This window comes from Chionomys nivalis, chromosome 17 (genome assembly GCF_950005125.1).
Source record: "Chionomys nivalis chromosome 17, mChiNiv1.1, whole genome shotgun sequence".
In the NCBI taxonomy this organism is placed as follows: Eukaryota; Metazoa; Chordata; class Mammalia; order Rodentia; family Cricetidae; genus Chionomys; species Chionomys nivalis.
In genome coordinates, this window is record NC_080102.1 from 6,491,030 (window position 1) to 6,506,709 (window position 15,680).

General features: G+C 39.1%; 1 protein-coding gene across 2 annotated transcripts in view; it reads left to right on the forward strand.

Annotated features, from left to right (window-relative positions):
- The window catches only part of Zfpm2 (zinc finger protein, FOG family member 2), a 410,323-nt gene that overhangs the window by 252,419 nt on the left and 142,224 nt on the right, over positions 1 to 15,680 (forward strand). For both annotated transcript variants that reach the window (XM_057792581.1, XM_057792582.1), the window contains one exon: positions 13,595 to 13,706. In XM_057792581.1, coding sequence (XP_057648564.1) covers positions 13,595 to 13,706 — 112 coding nt within the window. The remainder of the gene's footprint in view (positions 1 to 13,594; positions 13,707 to 15,680) is intronic.

The following is a 15,680-nucleotide window of genomic DNA, read 5'->3' on the forward strand; positions in this document are numbered from 1 at the left end:
ACACTTCCTAAGAAGACCCTCTGTGCCCTCACACTATGGGGAGAATTCAACTTCCTATAGATTACTAAAAAGAAAATAGAGGACAATTTATGGTTAAAGACTGTCTATCAACGAGTACTTGGCTAAGTTATTTAGCTTTTTAGACTCTGCATATTTATCTATAAAATAGACATAAAGGCATTTTATGGGATTGCAAAAATAATCAGTTTAGACACAATATAGCATGTAAAAATTTTAGCACATTGCTGCTGCTTAATAAATGCAAGAGAATAAATCATACATTAGGGAAAATTGTAACTTTTGAGTTAGCCAGAATTACTATTTTACCAGGAATTCTAAATGTTCGAGAAAACATATTTCTTTAATAATAAGTAGAAGCATAAGCTGAATGTTTACAGAGACTTACATACCCACTATTGTTAGTACACATTACATGTGTGAACTCATATGGGGACTTACATACCCAGTACTGTTAGTACACATTGCATGTGTGAACTCATTTGCTTTTAAAAATAACCCTGTACTACAAATAGTTTTGTAATTTAGATTTTCGTGTTATGTGTATGTGTGATTGCTTCTGTATATACATGGGCATCGCTTGCAAGCATGGTGCCCTAGAGGAGGGCTACAGAACTTATGAAACTGGAGTTATAGACAGTCGTGAGCCAATGGTGGGGATGCTAGGAACTGAACCTAAATCTTCTGCAAGACCTGCAAGTGTTCTTAACTCTTGAGCTTTCTCTCCAAACCCATAAACCAATCAATTAAACAATTAAATGAATTCTTAGTAATTTCTACAAAGTCACACACTTCCTGAGTTGATGTGCAAATGGTATTCAGTCAGTCATTTGCCTCCCACAGACAATTAAACCACCTTTGAATCCTTAATAGCAAAGTGTATTAAATTAGTTAATGAACATATATTTAAAATATGCATATTCATCTGGCTATTGTAGTGGTTAATATTGATTACCATCTTGGCAGGATCTGCAAACATCTAGGGGAAAAGCCACCAGCAGAGTAGAGAGGCATAAATTGATAGAGTTGATCAGAGCAAAAGGCTGAGAAGCAATAACCTGGTATTTAGTAGATGAGATGCATAGCTAAACTCCTAATATGCATCTTGAAAGATCATTATGATTAGATTTGAGATATAACTATAAGAACATGGGCCATGTTTTATGGTATTTCATTGCTACACATGAAAAACTTGAATGTGTTTAGCCAAACTCTAAAGTTAGCCCCATAACTATCATTAAACACCACTCTATCACTAACATAGACTAGCAATCATTTCTCCTTTGTGATTACACTGCCATTTCATCAAGGGTCATGGAATATGCATTGCAGTTCCCAAGTGTATCAGTCATAGGCTTGAATATAATTATCTTGATTATTAATATTGATTTAAGTAATCTATGTGAGTGCTACTTACGTATTATTGTTAATATATTGTGAGCATCTAGGGGAAGCATAAGTCATCTGTCTGTCCATTCTTGAAATTTTCTGTGCAGAGCTTATTAGTAGATTTCTGCACATGTGATGACCACAAGTATTTTCCATAAAAGCCCAAAATGATTATTCAAATAACTGAACAGTAGCCTTCTCAAAACAGAACCAATTGAAATAAGGACAAAGCTACTCGTGTTGGACTATTACTATTATTGACATTGCAAAAACCACATTTAGACAATGCAAACAAATGTCTTCCAGATGTTAAGTTAACTTGCTTGTAACCGACAACCATAAAAACACTGATATTGGTACTCAAACCTTAAACTGTAATCGATGCCATAATTTGTCACTTTAACCCAATTTAAGCTCACTATCTAGCATATACCTTGATGCTTCTATTCACAGCTGTTAGTGCTCAAGAGAACATGGTAGGCTAAAGACAGGGTGTGATATTGCATATGTCTAATCCAAGCACTCGGGAGGATGAGGCTAAAACATCTCCAAGTTCAAGTGCTGGCTAGGCTACATAGTAAGACCTTGTCTCAAAAAGGAAAAGAAAAGAAACAGCAGCCAAGGAAGGAAAGGGGAAAGAAGAGCAGAAAGGAGATGGGGAAGCAGGGGGTGGCAGATTAGAGAGGGGAGAAGGGAGGGACAGGGGAGGGAGGAGATAAAATAGGAAAAAGAATTGAAGTAGACTTACTAAAGTTTGTCTCATATGACTGAGACTCATATGCCAAATATCTTACTAATAAATTACTTTTTAAAAAATTCATGTTTATTCTTTGCTCTTCATTAGAAAAATAATGTCACTGAAAATTAGGAACAACAGAGAAATAATCACATTACAAAAATTGATCCAGATGCAGCATTGACAAAGATGAACCTCATCTGACTTCACAGCATGCCATTCCAACTCCCCAGGCATGGACAAGCATGCCAAATAGCATCTGGGTGTTAGAGGCATGGAGCGCTAGAGTTTGTTAGTGTCCTGCTCCTACATCTTCAAGAGGGAAAGAAAGGTAACTCACCTCAGTGAGATGGACACTTGTTCCGTAAAGAACAGCTTTACAAAAGTCCTTCTACATGCGTTGGTTAGGCAAACTTATTCAAAACCTCCCTCACCACCAAAGCCTTTTAGATACTTGAGCCCTTTGTAACACTCTTGTAAACAAATTTTCATAGGATTGGCATAAGCTTTGCTCAATCGCCCTCATACACTGACATTGCTGCCAAGCTCTGTGACAATAATGTTTTGCGGGGGTAGGGTGGGGGTGGAGTATACCTTTCTGAAATAAACTGTTACCAATATAATACTTAGCACTAACTTCAATATTGACACATTTTTACCAAGAAGGAGACTCATTTTTCTCATTTCCATGTTTATTTTAATACAGACTTTTTCATTAACTTAATTATGACATCAGAAATTTTTAAGTTCTAAATACAGTAAGCTAATATTAGTCTAAGATAATAGATATAAAGATACACATCAGGAATATTAGTAATTAAGAGAAGAATAAATTTGCTTATTCCAGCTTTAGTATTATTATATTGAGACCCTTTTCTCCTTTATGACCAAATGCTAAGAATAGGTTGCAGATGAGGGTTTAGATCTAAACAAATCATTACCTCCACCTCCCAATACTCACGGGGCACTGGAGAAGAAGAAAAAAAAATAATATATCCAGAAGACAGGGAGGAAGGCAACAAAACCCCATCCTCTAGACTGGGATTCAGCCAGTGGAATCAAGATCTCAGAGCAGCTGCAATTGTTTTGCCTGGACCTGTAGAAGACAGGTCTTCTGAATAGTCACTCATGGATGGGGCTCGGGGTTTATGTGACCATACCTTGTACTGCTGAGAGTGAGCATCTGGTGACGATTGGAAGGGGGCACTATAATTATCAGTGGTCTAGGTACTAGTGTACTCACCGGGCTTCCATGGATAGCTCCATTCTCAAGACCACCCAGGTGGCCACACACAAACAAAACCAAAGCAAAAAGCCATGAATTCAAGTATGGAGATTATAGAAGTGGAGGTGAGTAGAGGAAGGAGGGAAAGAGGAAGAAGTGGGTTGAGAGTAATCAGTATATATATATATATGCACATAAAATTGTGGAAAAAATAATTAAGAAAAGTATTATTAACTGGGCAGTGACAGTGCACACCTTTAATCCCAGTGCTCAGGAGGCAGAGGCAGGAAGATCTCTGTGAGCTGAATTCAAGGCCAGCCTAGTCTCCACAGCAAGTTCCAGGATAGCCAGGACTACACTCAGAGAATCCCTGTCTAGATAAAATGACAACAAAAAATGTGTTATATCTCTTTAAATAGGAACTAAGATTAGCTAGGGTGACAAACCAACAACATCAACAATAATACTAACAACAATAATACTAACAACAATAATTCTAACAACAATAATACTAACAACAATAATAACAACAACAATAATGAAGCCATAAAATTAATTACATGTGTGGTAGACTACTTCTTGAGGGATGTATAACTCTCAATATCAATATGCATACCTCTCAATAGGGTAGCTTTGAGCAGGATATTTATTCTCTCTAGTACACAAGGCCTTTCGATGAGACTCAAAGATAGATGACAGAACAGAATCAACACTAAGTTTTTTAACCTAAATAGGCCAATGATAGTTTAATGTGAATGTACATCTAGTTCATATACTTTCTAGTCTTCAAAACACCTTCATTTTGACCATATAACTTTCTATGAATAGGCTCAAAACATATAACATTTAATTAAGATAGATTCCATTATTTATTTATTTATTCACCAGAAAGAATAACGTTTTCTTCAGCATGTTGAAGCTTGGTGGGGTTGGGTTTCCATATGCATCTTCCAGGGCACACTCAGAATGTGAGTTTGGCTTGGGAGGAAATTCTACAGCAAATGTCTCTTAAGGACAGTATTAACAAGCTGTAAGGACATATGAGATCATATTACGCAGAAAAAAAGTAGAGACCTCCAGAGGTTAAGTGACTGGCTTCAGGTCGCATAGCTGGCACCGAGGCTCGCATGCTCCTGACCCCTGCCATAGTTTTTGTGACAGTCCCCTAAAAGGAAGGCTACTGGAGAGCAATTTGCTGTTTTGGGTTTTCTTTTTTTTCATTCTTCCTTCTCGGGATTTCAGCTCTGACACTCTTTTGCAGATTGCATTAGGTACAAGCCCAGAAACTCTGCCAGGAGCAAAACAACACTCCTTAAGCACTCTGTGACTCCCAGAGACACATAAAATAAAAAGGGTGAAGCTAATGGTTGCCAGCTTGCAGGGAGGCACTCCTATTCTGAGCCAAATTGATGTGAAGAACAGATGAGACTGTGGGACTGGAGTTGGCAGAAAGAAAGAACCATTACTTCATTCTTTCTGAAAATGAAAGCAAAATATCTATCTGGATACTCTAGGGGTTATTAATTTGGTGATTTTTTCCCACTTGAAAAAGTGAAATTTTTCTGTTTTTAGAGCTGATGGTTTCAGCCCACAGTGTTTGTCTATTCATTGCCGAATGGTTATTCTTATTTGGAAGCAGTTTACTTTAAATAACCTTCATGCATAGAATTATTTGTGTTTTGCTTTGAATGGGACCATTATTTTTTGGTCTGAAATATCTAGATTTAGGCAGTAGGTTGGGTTAAGAGAAAGCAAGGAAAATGTACCATAAGTGATAACAATTACTTAAATTTTGGTGCTTAGAGATAAACTGGCATACAGCATACGGATATAGTAGGCAAGGATTCTATCATTGTATTCTACAATGATTTTTTTTAAGGTCTCTTGTCATGGTTGACATCCCACATCCCACAGTCAATATGAAGATGCTTTCTTAGGAGAAATCCTCTGGAATTCTACTCTCCTGGTATCCATAACAGATATTTTATAGAGTCACACTCAAGAAAGATGGGATGATAATGATACCTTCATGAAACTCCTCTCTCCTCGCCTAGCAGAATACTGCAATGGATTTAACAGAACATCACAAATGTCTTTCTTAGCCGGGCGGTGGTGGCGCACGCCTTTAATCCCAGCACTTGGGAGGCAGAGGCAGGCGGATCTCTGTGAGTTCAAGACCAGCCTGGTCTACAAGAGCTAGTTCCAGGACAGGCTCCAAAACCACAGAGAAACCCTGTCTCAAAAAAACAAAACAAATTAAAACAAAACAAAACAAAAAATGTCTTTCTTGTTTGCCCAACACTTGTATCATCTAATGTCAGAGTACCTTTGGGTTCTTTTTGCTGAAGTTTGAAAAATGCTTAGAGCACAACAATTTTCCAGGCAGTACAAGTTTAATATATTTTATGAAGTTGGTTTGTTATTTGCCAAACAGCAAATGTAGGTAATATCATTCACTTTGGTATTAGTTTGGAAATGTTATTAGTGATGTGTTTAAATAATTATCCCTCTTCTCCTAAGCACATGCACCCTCCCCCAACACACACACATACACACACACACACACACACACAGAGTCATTCAAGTCCTACTTTCATAGCATCAAGTACAGACATTCACAAATTTTGTCTTTAAAATTCTATATTTTATTTTTTTTTTACTTGAAGGTGCTATTTTCTTGATTGGAAAAGTTAAATTGATAATTTGGAGGGCTATGTGACATGTCTAAAATTACAGAAAATATAATTCTATAAAGCCTTGAATTACAACTTTTTATGAAGAATTTTAAGTTATTTGCTCCCACTGAACAGATTGCTGCTTCTTAAAATTCAAATTCATTGTCTTTAGAAAGGTCATACAGTAAAAAAGACGGAGAGTGGTTAAGTGTTTCCATTACTGTAAGATTGAATGTAATCAACTTCCAATGTGGAGAATTACCTGAATGTATATGTATGAACTGAAATTTTTACTATGAAAATATCTTGTGTGGTAGTAAAAGAGGAAGCCATATACAGTATCATAATTTTTATTAGATTTGAGAACAATTGAGTTGAGATGTTGGCGATGGGTGTGTCATTCAATTTTCTAATGCCAAATACAAAGTATGAAGTTTCTCTCTCTCTTCTCTTTATGTGTGTGAATTTGTGTGTCTCTCTGTGTAGCCCTGAATGTTTCTGATTTTACTATATATTTAATAGCTTTTTTAATTTTGAAAATTTTCTATGCCTAATATCAAATATATCATTGAGAGAATAGTAAAAGGCATCAATCATTAAGATAGTAGAATATTGTCAGACAGGCTTCATATCTTTTTACTGACTACATAACTATGGAAACAGCACTAAGATAATTTTCATAGCCGTCAACCTTTATCTAGTAGCGAAGGCATAAGATATTTAATTGTGTTTTCACATGTTCCCCAGACAATTTCCATCAAGCACCAGTTGCAATCCTTTCTCAAGGGGTTCGGCTCTACTTGTACACAACCCCTTCCTGTGGCTTCTAGATCTTCTAGCTCTTATTCTGGAAACACTCAACAAAGTTTTCCAGCAAAATTTGGAATCCCTAAGGCAGCATTACGTCATCAGTCTCTTGGGTTAGAATTCTCCTCTATTCTTTACCTTTGGGCTGCCTACTTTTATCTCCATTAACCTTTTGGCTCGACTATAAACATTTATTGAAGGCTACCTCCTTTGTCGGTCCAGTAACTCCAAAGGTTAGTGAGCAGAGGATGCCAGTCTGACCTCTTTTATCCACATTAGATGATTCTAATTATTCCTAAGAAGTGACACGTATGACCCATTTTGTCCTTGTCAAGTTTGTCTAGTTGTGAGCTGTCTAAACGTGAAACTCTGGGTTCAAACTGTGTCTAGAAGTGCAGGGTTTTTTTTTTTTTAAACTACAATGTGGAGCCTCAAAGAGTGTACAGTTCTTTTGCAATCCAGTTTAACTGAAAATGATGACTCCTTTTATGTGTCTTCGATTATTGCTGAAAGAGCTACAAATAAAGCACAAACTTTAACTGACAAATCTCTATCTCCACGGGTATTTCACCATGGAAACTAAAATAAATGAAATTAAATTAGGTAAACTAAGCTTCCCTAAGATTAAAAGCATCATGATCCTTTGAAAGTCACTCCTTTTCTCATGCTCTGGGACCGTCAGCATCTTCAGGTTCCTCTCATAAGTGTCTACTTGAAAACTTGGGCAAAAGCAAGGGACAGTGGTAAACGCCATTGCTTTGCAGGCTCTGTTCTATATGGAAATAACGTTGGTCCTCCTCCTCATCTTCTTTCTCTTCCTCCTCTTCCTCCTCCTCCCGCTATTCTTGGTCCTCCACCCCCTCTTCTTACTCTACTCTTCGTTGTTTTCTTTTTGTTCGTTTAGTTGGATTTTTGGTTTTCTTAATTTTTATTTTTGGAGACAAGAGCTCGTGGTGTAAAATGAGACTAGCCTCCATCTCCAAGATATTCTGCCTCAGTCTCCAAGTGCCAAGCTTCCAGATGTGTGCCACCAATCCACTTTTATCCACTTCCAGTGGTCCAGCAAAGTCTCACCGGGCTGTAGCTTTTAGAAGACTCTTCAAAATACAAAGATGGAAATTGTGAAATAATATTTTTGAATAGTATTATTATTGAATACTAGCATTGGATATTTCAATGCTTAAATGGGACAACCAGGAAGTTCTGTCCTGACCTCTATGCTAACCACTGCAGATACTACCAACCCTCAAAATATGGGGATTCAGGAAATTCTTTTGACATTTCAGTTCATTTATCAATCTAGACATTTAGTAAATGATTGGCATGTCTCTAAATATAGCATTGAGCATTATGCTAGCTCTTTTACATACTAAAGAGTTGGAATAGAATGCACGTTTTGAGCCAGGCAGTGGTGGTGGTGCATGCCTTTAATTCTAGAACTCAGATGGCAGAGACAGACAGAACTCTGTGAGTTCGAGGTCAGCATAATCTACAGAGCAAGTACAGAAAATCCAAGGCTGTCACAAATTTAAAAAAAAAAAGCAAAAATAACAATAATAAAAGAATGTCCATTTGCATTCTAATGTTTAAAATGCTAAGGTGGCTTTGCAGCCAGGCGACCCACCAGCAGCATGGGTAAAGATTCCCAAGAACAACATCTTCTCCCTCACCTTAACTTTAAACAAACAGCACCAGCCAAGTCAAAGATACCAGACATGTTCGTATAAACCTAAGTCTAGTAGCAAGGACAATGCAAGCATCATCAGGTATTTAGTGTCATTTTGAAACAGGAACATCCTATGGCATTGTTCCACCTAAGAAACATGTATTTTATTACTTTGAATAAATTTGAGGAGGGAATTTTGACATTTTTAAAAAACACAGTTCAGTAAATCTGAATGGTTTTTTTTTTCCTTGCTTGATTTTACTGTTTAAATAAACTACCACCAACAGAGGCAGCAAACTCAAATTATCATTTTATAATTATGTAGGTCAGAAATCCAATACAGGTCTCATGGTGTCCAGCAGATAGGTTTATTCTTGGAGGTTCTAGGAAAGAGTCCATGTCCTGAAGGCTGGATCTTCCTCAGATATAGTGTTTTAGGGTGTGAGATATCAGTGACTGGCTCTTCCTGTGAACGGAGGACAGAGCTACCTTATTTACTCATTTATTATCCATTTATTTATTATTTGTTTATTTTTGTGACCTATGTTACTTCCTCATCTTTAAAAGCAGGTGCAACTTGCTGCAACAACAGAAAAGCAAAGAAAACAGTGTCTCCCCTGAACAAAAAGCCTTCTCCCTTACTCAGTCGCCTGAATTCTTCAGCCTTCCTCCCTTAGCTCTTTTCAGACACCTGATCCAGGTTGCCTTCATGAGCCGGATTGAGCCTTTAGCGTCTGCAGCTGTAGCCCCTGGCACAGATCCTCAGAGCATGCTGAGCCCTGGAGAATCCCAGCACCTTTGCTATCCATGCCCTAGGAAGCCCCTCTTCTCAGTCCCCATCTCCCACTGGGGCTCTCACTCCCAGCCCCAGTTGACTCCTGTCTGAAAAGAATCTCCTTATTTTCCCATCTCAAGAAGGAAAACACACACACACACACACACACACACACACACACACAAAGCAAGCGAAATCTTTTTGCTTGTTTGCTTGTTACAGGGTCAAACTCTAAAGCTCAGGCCAGTCTGGAACACACTGTGTGGCCCAGGGTGTCTGGTGGTTCACAGCAATTCCCCTGTAGCAGCCTTTGGAGTTTTGGGATTGCAAGTTCGAACCATCAAGCCCAGCATCTGAGAATCTCTTTGTTTCACACTTTTGACTTTCCTTCCCACTTTTCAGGGACTCCTATGAGATTATTTGCACAATTTTGGACGATTTGCCCTCTCCTGATCCTAAATATTTAACTGCATCTTTGCCAAAGAAGGTAACATACATATTCCCAAGGTCTGAGGCCTCAGAGCATGGTTTCTTCAGGACCATTTTCCTACCTGCTACACCTTTCACAAGCACTCACTTTTTTTTCCAGTCTGTTTTGTCATTTATACACTTTGTGTGTTAATAAATATTTACCTTACGTCCCTCATTTAAGAAGCCAGAGATTAAACTCCATGAAGTTTAAAGTGTCTAAAACTCCAGAATTTCTATGAATCCTCATCCTAGAGTGAGTCGTGAGGAAATGAGCCTAATGATCAGGGTGGATTTTATTGCTATTTTCTATACATGGATTTTTCTGGAGTGTCCATTTCATATAATCCTGGATAACTCCTTCCTTCTCACACTTTGTAATCTTCTTTGAAGGCAGCCAATCTCCCCAAAAGTTGGTTTCTTCAGGCAGAAATCGGCTCACCTCCTCAAAACCGTAATAACTGCTCCCACGATAGTTTTTATCTATTTATTATTTACGTCACAACTTCGGTCTAGCTTTCAGCAAGACCTTCTCATACTTTTGCTTCTTCCTTTGCTGATGTGGAGTAGAAGAAACTGTTTTTATTTTGGTCCAGTTTCTTAAATCAATTCCTGCCCGTGCTGAAGCATGATATATGTTTACCAAAGTCTTAAGACATACAGCTCTTAACTCATCATTCATAAATGATATTCATCCACTATTTTTGCTTGAGTCACAAAGTCATCTTTTAAATCTTAGCTTGTTTAGGGGCAAAGTAGTGGGGAGCAGGGTATAATTACCTGATGTTGGAGTAGTAAAAAACACAGCATCATTCAGGTGAAGTGCTTACCAGTCCACATGCAGCAGGTATTAAGTAGATGGAGAAACTGGATAGTGTTCCAGTAGGAGTAGCAGTTAGGAAGACCCTACCACCCTTGCTCCTCAGAAACTCTCAATCCCAGAAAATCAGGATGTTTGATGTCATTTAGATTGACCATATTAGGGACAAAATCACCACAGACACCACCACTGCTCTCTATCAAGTATGTGACCTCCATGAAATTACTTGGTAATTCAGGTTTGGTGTCCTTGTCTGTAAGACAGAGCAAGTATCTAACACACTGTCTGTATACACAGCACAGACCACACTACTCTCCATGTCCCATCTTTGCAACTGTTTCCATTGCCTGTGCCTGCTTAGAGAATTAATCACAAAAGGTTTTCACTGAGGTGTAACATCCTCACAGCTCTCCCAAGCCTTTTCTCCCAAACACATCCCTTTAAGCTTTCTATTGATAAGTAAGAAGCCCATCAGGATGACTGTGATGATGAAAGCTAGCCCTCTCTTTCAGGGATTTGTACACACTCAGGAAAGTTCTAAAGATCTCCTCAAGAACGTAAACCACAGAGTTCCAGAACTGAGTGTCCTGCACACTGTTTTCTCACCTATTGTTCAACATTTATCCACAGGATCCCAGTAACTTCACACTCTTCCTGGAAGTTGCCTCTGGTATCCTGTGAGAATCTACAGGACAGACATTTCCCCCCTCCTTGTTTTTAAATCCTATTGACTGGGATTTCTGTCCCGCCTCTTCCTGCAATCGTTCATTCCCAATGAAATACACAGAGTTCTACATTAATTATAAACTGGTTGGCCTAGTAGCTCAGCTTCTTATTAATTAATTTTTTTTTTCTGGTTTTTCGAGACAGGGTTTCTCTGTGGTTTTGGAGCCTGTCCTGGAACTAGCTCTTGTAGACCAGGCTGGTCTCGAACTCACAGAGATTCACCTGCCTCTGCCTCCCGAGTGCTGGGATTAAAGGCGTGCGCCACCACCGCCCGGCCTTATTAATTAATTTTTACATCTTACATTAGCCCATAATTCTTGTCTGTGTTAACCACGTGGCTTTGTACCTTCATCAGCTAGGCATTCTCATCTTGCTTCCTCTGCATCTGGGTGCCAACTGAAGACATAGACTTTCCTCTTCCCAGAATTCTCTTGTTCTCATTGTTCCACCTCTACTTCCTGCCTGGCTACTGGCAAATCAGTGTTTTATGAAAATAATACAAGGGTACAGACAATTGTCCCACTACAGACAATGTTTATGGGTGACAGTATACCATGATCCTTTCCGCATTTTTTTTAAGCATCTGGCATCTTCACCTGGATCTTTCATCCAAAAAGACTCGGATTTTGCATCCTAAGAGCAGTACCAAATTTGCATTGTTCTGTTTCCATTAGTGTTGCGAGTTCAAGGTCAGGGTATAGGCAACTGACTTATTTACCTTCCACTAAGATTTCCCGGAGACTTTCCATAATGGAAAAGCCTCAGGTTTGGTGTTCAAGAAGCATACTGAGGTAGGTTGTGTTTTGGGGGAAGGGAACTATTAAAAGGGTTATTAGTGCCATAAAGAGACCAGCCATGCATAGCATGAGATTTTAAAAGGAGGTGGGACCCACATTGCCGAGTAGGGATGCCTGGACATTCTAAGCTACCCAAACCCTTACACATTCCTGATCTAGCTAACATTTCACACTGGTTTTAAATTTATCCTTCACGGTTGAATTCTTATCTACACTTTGTTCTATAGTCATTGCCTTGCCTGATTCGAATGTTATTTAACAAATTGAGGAGGCCTATGTTTCACCTACAGTTTTGGACATGGTTTTGCCGTTACCAATCGATTGGTATGTTGTACGCCATCCTTGCTGTTGTGGAGGGAGTGAAATGGGTTTTCCAGATTCCTGTGAGGTCTCAAGTTGTCAGTGTATGCAGGAAATCCTCCGGGGACCACTTGTGAACGTCGATTTGGGGTATTCACGATAGCGCATAACATGTGAGGAAATCCCAGGATAACTGAGATTTCTCTGGCAGAATCATATCTAGGTGAAAATGCAGTTCAGAAATTACCTCGAGACCCTTGTATTGTCCTCTGTGTTGTGGTTCCTGATATTTGATACACTGAACACGGGCTGTCGAATGATAAGTCTGAACGCCAGTTTACTGTAAGTCACCTGGGAAGCGCCGTCTGGCTGAGACATTCCCACTTGCTCCTCAGTTTAGCTCCTGACGTGTAAATTTATCAAATGGGTTTTAAAGGTAAATAATTTGGGTGCCAAGCTCCCAAAAGTGTTGAATCTTATGAGAATTAGATTTACCCCTCTTTGGTATGTTCTTTTAGAATGGTAACCCTGGCCTCTCTGCCTGTTTATTTGGGGCAAAGGGTAGCTCATGGCTTTGTCTCTCTGTACTTGATTTATTCAGGGCTGCTCTTTTACAGTTTTCTGGAGACAATTCCTGGTGGATCATTAGCATCGTTATTATTGCGGCGATAGTCAGACTGCATATCCACAGGGTGTGGGTGGTTGGGTGGATTTCATTATTCATTCCAAAAAAGTGCAGACTCTAATACAAATGTCACCCAGGGTAGAGCTTTGAAATGGATACTGATTCTCTAAATTCTTTCCTGTCTGTTTCAAGAAATAGTAAGATCCTGTTCATAATGAAGCCCAATGTGTCTAAAGTTCACTTCCACACACTCTGCTCTGTGATGAAAGTCACCTGCGTTCTCTTGATAACTCAGAGCCGCAAGAGATCGGCCTAATCATGGAGATCTGATCCAATATCATTGGAGGGGGGTCCTAGATAATAATTCCACCATTCACGATTAGTGAAAGCAGTGAAACCTTGGAGGGCTCCTGCCATCTTAAAGAGATACAACGGAGCAGGGGAACAAGGCCTTGGGTTATGGTTTGGGCAATTTAGTTATTTGTTTAAAAGAAATGATCAGTAGGGTTATCATTCGAGTTTTTGATCAACAAGAGCAAATGACATCTGTTTGTTGTTGTTCCGCAGAAGACGAAGGCTCAGGTCCCCATGGTGCTGACTGCTGGTCCCAAGTGGCTTCTGGACGTGACTTGCCAAGGAGTGGAGGACAGCAAGAACAACTGCATTGTGTACAGCAAAGGTACCGCCTGACCCTTTCCCCTGTCTCTTTAGCGGCACCGAAATCCGAATCGCGACCTTGCTCCTGAGGAATGGGATCGAGGACCAGGTAGAACTTGAGCCTCTTGCTTCCCCTTCACTCATGACGCTCTCTGGTCTGTGTTTTCAGGGAAGCTTTACTGATTTTTACTTCTGTGCAACATAAACAAGAAAAGTGACCACTAAGTCCATTACTTAGTGCTGTGACCCTTTGCTAAGGGTCATTTGTGAGCGGTTTGGTTGGTCTCTGTTTCCTTTACTCTTACTCCTATGGATAGCTGCCTGGTTTTAGGAAATCTCAGATTCCCATCTTGGGTATTACTGACCAAAGATTGTATTCCTTTTGAAATTTTGCAATTTTTCTCCAGAGGCAAGCTTTGAGGGCATTACCTTGCATCAGATTCCAGAAATCACACAGAATGAGAGGGGGTTTGAAAATGAAATTTTTACAAAGACCAAGTGCTATCCCGTGGTGCTTTGCGAAGGGTATGAGGCTAACGGGCAAGAGGGAGCCTGATGGCTTGCAGAGTGTTGCCTTTGATTCACTCAGTGTGACCCAGCCTAGCCAACATCTTCTGGCTACAAAAGGATGCCATGACACATCATGAGACAACTTCCATTGAGACAGGAATGTGTGTTGGGGTTTGGGAGGTGAAGTGTGGGCCTCGTGGACTTCTATGTTTTCCTTTAAGTTTCAGGCTCTTGCTTGGTGTTCTCACAGTGAAGTCCCCAGTCTCACTTTGTTGTGAATATTACAAAACCTTTCGCTTCTCATGTTTCATTTCTTTCAGCTTTCTTTTTTTTTAAAACCAAATAGACCTACTGAGATCAAAGATGTGTTTGCTCATTGAACCTAGAAACCATGAAAGCATACAAGGGAGCAAGCAAATAAGCACCCCTATCAATATATTAACATATAAAACACTAATCATAACATCAAAGGCTCTTAAAAACTTGCTAGAAACAATTACAACTTGTTCCTATAATCATTACAATTTGTACATCTGTAAGAGGATTGCCTCAAAACTACCCTGGGCCTTTGAAAGTTAAAACACCGGAAAGAGGGAATTTGCAAGCTAAGAACACAATCTGCACACCAGGATCTGATTATATTTCTTTCCCTTCTGGAATTGCTGGTCACAGACCCACCAATTTTCTAACCTGAAATCTTTTCTATATTCTGATGGGATCTTTTAACTATAGGAGAAGTGAAAGTTCCCTTGAGTGTGTGTGTGTGTGTGTGAGCCGTCAACACAGAGTATATTGTGAGTGAGTTCGTAAGTCCCCACATTCAGAATACAAGCATGAAAGAGTCCCGGGTGTCTAAGTCCCATTGTGAGGGTTAGATTTATGCTGGCCAATAATAATAGTTTCACTGTGCAATTACAGTTGAAAAAAAAAAAAACAGTGAAAATACCCCTTCTCTGAGGTGATCCAAGTCCACTGTATTTATATCTGGGATCACTTTAGGAAAGATAATTCTAAATTAAAATTCTAATTCCATAGTCATTTCAGTTGAGTGCTTCAACTTGAACATTGAACACAATTTTGTCTTTGTATTATGGTTGTCTATTCCTCAAGCCTTTTGACAATAACTAAGTTCTGGTTAATGGATTATTAACTATCAATCACCTAGCTCATAAAGCATAAATCAAGTCTAACCATGTATTAGAATGACATACACATTGATAGCTACTAATTTTGAACACCCCTTAAGTCCTGTCTTTAATGATCTTTTACCATAGTATGTACACTTCACCCATTGCCTGTCATTGCTTTTTTTGTGGTCAACTGTCATATGTTCCAAAAAAGGAAACACAAGGAGGTAGCTATTTCTTGTCTCTATCCAGTCAACTGTCTATTTACTGCAATAAGGAGAATTTTTTTTCACTCTCTGTCCTTAGACAGGCATGCTCTTTACACAAAATGAAAAGAATAAAGGAAGGAAGGAAGGAAG